The sequence below is a fragment of the Sinocyclocheilus anshuiensis genome, unplaced genomic scaffold, assembly GCF_001515605.1.
Source record: "Sinocyclocheilus anshuiensis isolate Anshui unplaced genomic scaffold, SAMN03320099.WGS_v1.1 scaffold1240, whole genome shotgun sequence".
Classification (NCBI taxonomy): domain Eukaryota; kingdom Metazoa; phylum Chordata; class Actinopteri; order Cypriniformes; family Cyprinidae; genus Sinocyclocheilus; species Sinocyclocheilus anshuiensis.
This window is the reverse complement of record NW_015542555.1, coordinates 1,357,971-1,366,227: the sequence shown is the minus strand read 5'-3', so window position 1 is coordinate 1,366,227 and position 8,257 is coordinate 1,357,971. Positions and strand designations below refer to the sequence as shown.

The window sequence follows — 8,257 nt, the reverse complement described above, 5'->3', positions numbered from 1 at the left end:
CCCCCCCCCCCCCTATTAATATCAGTGAATTTTAGACAAAAGTCTGTATTTCTCTAGACAATCATTTAAATGCATGTTCATTTATTTTTTTATTTTTGCACTATTGTTATATCTTAATGTATTTCTTTTGATTATTTTTTTTCCCTTCCAGATTGTGTAGTCATCTCAAGTTCTAATTGCATCCAAACTACTTTATAACTCTCCGGTTCAGAGCCGCATACTCTTTCTAGTATGCTAGAATGTGGTTCTGAATTTAACAAATGGCACAGAATCTGCCAAAGACTGGTAGTGCCATTTTCTGACTCATCCACACTCTTCCTTGAGGTTTTTGAAAATCTAAAATAAGTTTTGTGTGATGGGTAGGCTTAGGGTAAGGGCACACAATTATTCAGTATAAAACCATTACAACTATGGAATGTCTCCATAAAACATGGAAATCAGTGTGCGTGTGTGTGTGTGTGTGCGCGCGTGCGTGTGTGATTTTTTTCCCTCAAACAGGTTAAGTGCAAACCCTGCAGATTGTGAAGATTTAACTGGTCATGTCAATCACAGTGCTGACTTCTCACACAACGCTGAAACAAATACTAACCCCTAACCCTATAACCCTATACTGATGATCGGACCCATCCATTATATTTCTGAACTTTGAAGCCTGAACCTTTGTTGACTAGTGACTGCGTGACTGAGTTGACCAATGAAATTAGCTGCAGTGCTGGATTTGTGCTTAACTGGTTTCAGAAAAGATCATGCATGGGTCATTCATACATTGCCTTGTAATCATGTTGGTTTTAAACCTAAGCTGAATTTCAATACATTTTAATAGATTTTGTATAAAAAGAATGGGCCTATTGCGTATCACTGTGCATTATAGCTATGTTATAAAGTGGCCGAGTTATAAAGTGGCAGTTGCATCTATGTTAATAATGTTCAGGCACTTCTGGCTGTTACATAGGCCTATAAAAAATATTATTGGGATTTGGTGATCATCTTTTCCCAGCTAATTCTGATCAAAATCCACCCAACACAAAGCTTGAGAGTTTTATTGGCAGATGACATAACTGCATCATACACTTATAAAAAACAAAAGTTGTTAATTGGCGTGGATGCTAATATAGTTATCGTTTTAGTTATGTTTTTTATGTAATTTATGTTTAGAATTACATTTAATCATTTAGCAAACGCTTTTATCAAAAGCAACTTACAAATGAGGACAATAGGAGCAATCACCAACAAAACACATGTGTACAGCAAAGTACACAGCATTTTTTTATAATAAATAGAAAGAATAAGATGTAGATAGAATAGAAACAGAATAGAAAGAGTTAGTGTTAGAGGGTCAAGTTATTATTTTTTATAATAAAAAGAAAGAACAGAATCGAGAAAGCTAGTGTGTTTTAATAAATAAAAAGAAAACAAGTGGATAGAATAGAAACAGAATAGAGTGCTAGTGTTAGAGGGTCACGTTTTTTATAATAAATACAAAGAAAACAAGTAGATAGAATAGAAACAGAATAGAGTGCTAGTGTTAGAGGGTCACGTTTTTTATAATAAATACAAAGAAACCAAGTAGATAGAATAGAAACAGAATAGAGTGCTAGTGTTAGAGGGTCACGTTTTTTATAATAAATACAAAGAAACCAAGTAGATAGAATAGAAACAGAATAGAGTGCTAGTGTTAGAGGGTCACGTTTTTTATAATAAATACAAAGAAAACAAGTGGATAGAATAGAAACAGAATAGAGTGCTAGTGTTAGAGGGTCACGTTTTTTATAATAAATACAAAGAAAACAAGTAGATAAATAGTTTGAGCTTCTTCTCATTTGTGCTGGAATTAAGCATTTGCTAAAAGGTTAGAGGTAACCTGAAAAGTTTAAACTTTTAGGTTGGTCACTTTACTTAGACAAATTATTTCCGATTTCCATATGTCTCGTTTGTCCCTGCAGTCATGTGTTTATTACTTTTTTTTGGGAAAAGCAATAAATTAGTAAAAAATAAAATTGCATAACCTACAAGCTTGTAAATACCCGTTAGGAGACTTTTATTTTCACATTCACTAATTCCGTTGTGGGAACCGGAAGTGAAACGCTTTTGTTGTGCATCTCGTCATCGCATCGCTGATGTACAGTGTGTTGGCGGGTGTGTATAAAGTATTGACATTTGTTCATTATGTTTGCACAGAAACCTTTCAGCGTTATTAAATATGACAAGCGGAATATTCTGTTGATATGATGAGTTATAATGGAGGTAACTTTCCTGTCCCAGACAACACTACTGCTTCACTGTAGAAAACTGCTGTCGCTTACCCTTAAAAATAAAGCGAGATATCGAAAAATATATATACCAAAACAAATAATTGGAATATAAACTAAAACAAATGTGACCCTAGAGCACAAAACCAGTCATAAGTAGCACAGGTATATTTGTAGCAATAGCCAGCAATACATTGTATGGGTCAAAGTTATATTTTTTTCTTTTATGCCAGAAATCATTAGGATATTAAGTAAAGATCATGTTCCATGAAGATATTTTGTAAATTTCTTACAGTAAATATATCAAAACTTATTTTTTGATTAGTAATATGCATTGCTAAGAACTTTATTTGGACAACTTTAAAGGCGATCTTCTCAGTGTTTTTTTTTTGTGTTTTTTTTGCACCCTCAGATTCCAGATTTTCAAATAGTTGTATCTCAGCCAAATATTGTCCTATCCTAACAAACCATACATCAATGGAAAGCTTAGTTATTCAGCTTTCAGATGATGTATAAATCTCAATTTCTAAAAGTTGACCCTTATTACTGGTTTTGTGGTCCAGGGTCACAGATAGTTTCCCACTGGGAATGGGCATAATAATGATCAGAATGAAAAGAATAGGAGTTATTAAGATGCAAGTGTTCACTGTACATCTGTATCATTATTTGTTCTGAGGTATGGATGATATTTATCCCGACAGGTGTGAATATGGCAATGTGAGATGGATCAATCCCGGAAACGGAGATTAAATAATAGGAAAACTGGGCTTTCTCAGTGTAAAGTGGCGAGAGCTGAAGAGCCGGAGGAAGTTTCTGAGAGCAGAGATGTTACAGACGCTACAGGATCACACAGACACTTCAGTACCATCAGAGCCTCCAGCCCTCAGTCTGACAGTAAGACATCTTTAAAACATAGTGAGCTGCCTACCTGGACAGTTAACACGTTTTTATATTTTCATATATGAATGTACTAGTACTAACTTAAAAGACAGTGGTGACATTACCACATTTACTGTGGTAATACTGTGCTATTCCAGTATCTTGGACCATGTTGTTCATGAGAAACATTTGTGTGACTGCTATCAGGTCAAGAACAGCATGCTGCATGCATCCAGAAGCCTGAAGATGATGCTGAGAAGACCTTGATCATCACATGCAGTGAGTTCTCAAAGGACTCTCCTCATTAGTGATTTATTCACAGATACATGGACCAGAGGTGCATTTCCCAAAAGCATCATGAGCCTGAGTTAAAAAAAATTGAGACCAGGGATGGCAAGCACAGCCTAGGTGGATTCATTGGGCAATATTTCATTATATATCATAAAACATGTCAACAGTATTTACCCAAACTCTCTCTCAATGATCCTTTGAACAACTTGACACAAATTGTAACGCAAAAAATTCAAGCAGGTCACAGTAAAACATACATAATCACCAATATTCACATCTGAAAAGCCTTTCCTTTTTTATTAAAGTTTTTAAACAAAAACTTTTAAACAAATGATCAAACTAAAGGCTTCGAATTTCATGTTTAAGTAAAATAGGAATTACAAAGACAGATCAATTCTGCAAACATTATAAATCCTGGTGTTAAAAGGAAACTTAAAACCTTTGGTGCTATATATTAAAGTCTTTCTTTCATTATCATATCATTTTTTTTATTATTAAGTATTTAAATATTTTTTAGCCAGTTTATCATTTTTTAATTATTTGGAATAAAAACAGTGTTGAAATTAAAATAACACAACTGGCAGAGTAGAGATTCACAAATTTTCTGTCAACTGAACCCTTAAGATGTAAAAATATTGACTTTGTTTTACTTACATTACAATGTAAATGTATTACTATTAGTATTAGTATATATTACTATATTGTAACTCTGGGAATTAATATTTATATAATTTATCAAAACATTTGCATGTTCATGTTTCTCTGATGCTGGTTATGGTTCAATTGGTGTTTTAGGAACGTGACGAAATGTAATATAATGATATTAGGCCTAATAAGAAGAAGAAGAAGAAGAAAAACACTTTGCAAAGTTAAAATATTCATATTTATATTTTAAATGGTTCACTTTCAAATTTTCCAAACTTTTATGCTTTTAATTTTCTAAAGCCTCAAGTTTTTATATTTTGGAATACTGGTGAAATCCTGTAAACATCCGTTCACAAAAATGTTGGAAATTACGCAAATGCGAAAATAAATGAATGCGTAACTGTTGCACTTTGTGTTCCCAAATGTATTAAAACAGTCTAAAATGTGTAGAATAATCATCACCCTTGTTGCTCTCTTTCAGACAAGGAACAGGGTGGAACCCGAACGGCTGGCAGAAGGAAGGGTTTGAGGAGGAAAAGAGACGCGGTCAGTGAAGTAGAAGCTCAGCAGAAGGAAGCCGAAGATGAAATCCAGCCAGAGGTGGAGATTGACCGAGAGCTGGACAGAGAACTGGAAAATAAATCTCGACAACATAACTTGACCTCTGCGAACGTTCGTAGCATCATTCATGTGAGTGTGGACTGCTTCCTCAAGCCCTGTGCAGATATTATTGCCCTATTTCCTCAAGACGCTAGTTACCAATCTTACCTCAGGCATATGAAGCCTTTTGTGATCATCCCTTTGACTTTGCATTCAGCAAGTAGCTCAGCATTTTTACTGTCCATTTGCAGGAAGTGATCACCAATGAGCATGTTGTGGCCATGATGAAAGCTGCTATCAGTGAAACTGAACCCATTCCTGTATTTGTGAGTATAAATGTCCTGCAATCATCTGCTCTGCTGGAAAGTGGTTGACAGCTGGTTAACCCTGTATCATATTTCATATGCAAACTTCTAAGGCCTCTTAATTAAGAGCATGATCAAAACTACACATTTCTCTCTCTGTCTCTCAGGAACCCAAGATGACCCGCTCTAAACTAAAGGAGGTTGTGGAGAAAGGAGTTGTAAGTTGCTTTTATTGCATAGAAGGCTGTAAAGTAACATATATTATACTGCTACATATTTACAGTTATCTATTTTAATTTTGCAGCATTTATATTAGTTGCATAATTTAATAGCTACTTGACATTTCAGGTTGTTAACATGCTTTAACTGTCCTCCCTGGACATTAATAAACACAATGAGGTGTTTTTGTTTGTTTCTGTAGGTCATTCCCGCTTGGAACATTTCACCAATTAAGAAGCCCACAGAGGTGAAGGTAATCAGCAGAGTACCAGCAATAAAACATGTTGAAGAACAGGAGCAGACTTTTATATATAGAATATAATATTAAATGGTGTATGCATTTACTGAAGGGTCCCCAGTTTGTGGATATTCCTTTAGAAGAGGAAGACTCCTCTGATGAAGAGTATCGGCCTGATGAAGAGGAGGAGTATGAGACAGCTGAGGAGGTTGAAGAGAATGATTTCCGTATGATTTGGTTTTGTCTTCAGTGAGTTTGTAGAGACTGTTTGTGTGTGTGTTTGGTAGACTCTTCTGGAAAGTGACTTTGAGAACTCATCATCGTCTCCACGGTGCAGTCGAGTGAACCTCCACAGATCACACTCTGAACATGAGGAGGATGGAGCCAGCAGCTCTAGACCGGTAAGACATACGTACATGGACATGCTATAGCTAAAAAGTAATACAGTTTTTCAGCTTTTTGTTTATTTTCATTACCATAGCACTACACTACCATTCAAAAGTTTAGGGTCAGTTAGATTTTTTTATGTTTTGTAATTTAAAACAACTCTTTATATATATATATATATATATATATATATATATTAAAATGCAATTTATTCCTGTTATGCAAAGCTGATTTTTTAGCATCGTTTCACATGATCCTTCAGAAATCATTATAATATGTTAATTTGTTGCTCAAGGGAAGAACATTTCTTATTATTACCAATGTTAAAAACAATTGTGCTGTTTCAGATTGTTGTAAAAAGATTCCAAGATTCTTTGATGAATACAATTTATTGAAATTTTGATATCATTAGAAATGTCTTTACTGTCACTTTTGGATCAATTTAATGCACCCCTGCTGAATAAACATTACTTTCTTTATATCCTCCGATGGGTTCTTGCCCTGAAATAACTTTATGACCTCTGTTGTTTCCAATTAAAGAAACCATCATCTCAACCAAACAGCAATTATTGCCAAAAAGATTAAAAATGTTTCATGCCAGAAGCAGAATACAACATAGTTTAAATCAGAGATGATATTAAAATATCTTTTAAACTCTCAAAAACAAGCACAAATCAATTACTATGTACAATAACATATGTTTTTTACCCATTTCTACAGAACCTTCGCAGATCCAGGCACCTGACAGTGGCTGTCACCCCAATGGGACCCCCAACACCACCACCGGCCCCCTCCAGGGCCCCACCGGACTGCAGCTTCTTAGAGAAACTCCATGCGGTGGATGAGGAGCTGGCCATCGGCCCTGAATGCATGGAGTCATATCAGGTGCATCTCACGCTATATTATTACCATTTGAAATTATTATGATCTTTCAGAAATCATTCTACTATGCTGTATAATAAACATTATTATAAATGTTGAAAACCATTGTGTTGCTTAATGTTTTTGTGAAAACCATACTATTTTTTTTTTTTTTGTAATGTTCTGTGTTGTCAAAAGTTAATGGATTATGTTCGTAGTTAATGTGATTTTTCTGCACCTGTTGTTACTCAGCTAATTGTAATGTTTCTTCAAACTGAATCTCTCTTTGGCATTAGAGTGTCAGTAGTGCTAATGGAGAGGAGAGCCTGATTTCATTTCGCACAAGATCCAAGCGCCCGCTGAGGAACGTCCCTCTGGGGCGCCTGGAGGCGGAGCTACGTGCTCCTGACATCACTCCAGACATGTATGAGTTTGGCTCCGCCCCTGAGGACAGAGAATGGACGCAGTGGCTGCAGGGCCTCATGAGTTCAGATATGGAGAATGAAGGTCCAGACAGGCTGAAATACTTACCATGTATGTGCTTCCTCATATGTGTTTCTCAAAAACTCTCTTATTCTCTTGCCAGAGGAGGGTGATGATGAAGATGACCCTGAGTACAATTTTCTGGCTGATATTGATGAGCCTGATGTGGAGGACTATAGGAATGACAAGGCAGTGCGCATCACCAGTGAGTTCATTTGAGAGAAATGATTGGCATATCATCTATGCTGTTTTTTAGATATTAATTGCCTTCTTTCCTTTGTTACTCAGAAAAGGAAGTCAATGACTTGATGGAGGAGCTATTTGACACAGTAAGGATTTCATTTTATATCTTATATTCTTACACGTAAGGCTGCACGATAAATCGAAATGGAATCGAGATCGCGATTCGACAGAAGCTGCGATTTCATGCGTATCTTTCAGTGAAGCACGGTTCTGTGATCAGCAGTAAATCTCCATCCAAAGGCCAGAGGGCGCTCTCGCGCTGAAACTCCAAATACACCTCGCAGAAGAAACCCAGAAAATGCCTATCGCTGCAGCTGAATAAACAGAAGATTCAACTGCTTTCATTGATTCAACGTGACTAATAAACACACGACTACGGCAATATACGGTTTATCGGAGTTCTTATTATTATAATTTTCATTAAAATAAAGTATATTTATAATGCAATGCCTTTATCACTGCTTAAATACTATGAAATATGTTGCATGCCTTATTCTGTGTAAGAAGCCACATCATCTCACAAAAGGATTTATTTAAAACACTCAACTGACGTTATGAAGTGAGTTTGGAGTAAAAATATGTTATTAAATGTGGTATTTTCACATGCTTTCAGATGGAGCAGCATTTACTTCACAGAGCCGTAGTTCACTGAGAAGCTATGCAAACAGCTGTCATTATCGCAAACGATTTCTTCGATTTCAGAACCGCGCAATAAAATCGTCTGCGATTTTTTTGCGTAACTTGTCAGTGAACTACGGCTATGTGTAGTAAATTCTGCTCCATCTGAAAGCACGTGATGATGATATCCTGCTGATTACAGAACCGGCATTACTATCAAAATGCGCATGACAATCGCA

General features: G+C 35.9%; 1 protein-coding gene across 1 annotated transcript in view; it reads left to right on the top strand.

Annotated features, from left to right (window-relative positions):
- The first annotated feature begins 2,067 nt into the window (after window positions 1–2,067).
- Window positions 2,068–8,257, top strand: part of gon4la (gon-4 like a) — a 17,166-nt gene continuing 10,976 nt past the window's right edge. The window contains exons 1-13 of the mRNA XM_016494053.1: window positions 2,068–2,136; window positions 2,951–3,143; window positions 3,336–3,407; window positions 4,546–4,754; window positions 4,916–4,990; window positions 5,137–5,187; window positions 5,391–5,441; window positions 5,539–5,634; window positions 5,714–5,827; window positions 6,534–6,698; window positions 6,971–7,181; window positions 7,261–7,362; window positions 7,446–7,486. Of these exons, the coding sequence (XP_016349539.1) occupies window positions 2,972–3,143; window positions 3,336–3,407; window positions 4,546–4,754; window positions 4,916–4,990; window positions 5,137–5,187; window positions 5,391–5,441; window positions 5,539–5,634; window positions 5,714–5,827; window positions 6,534–6,698; window positions 6,971–7,181; window positions 7,261–7,362; window positions 7,446–7,486 (1,359 nt within the window). The 5' untranslated portion in view covers window positions 2,068–2,136; window positions 2,951–2,971. The remainder of the gene's footprint in view (window positions 2,137–2,950; window positions 3,144–3,335; window positions 3,408–4,545; window positions 4,755–4,915; window positions 4,991–5,136; window positions 5,188–5,390; window positions 5,442–5,538; window positions 5,635–5,713; window positions 5,828–6,533; window positions 6,699–6,970; window positions 7,182–7,260; window positions 7,363–7,445; window positions 7,487–8,257) is intronic.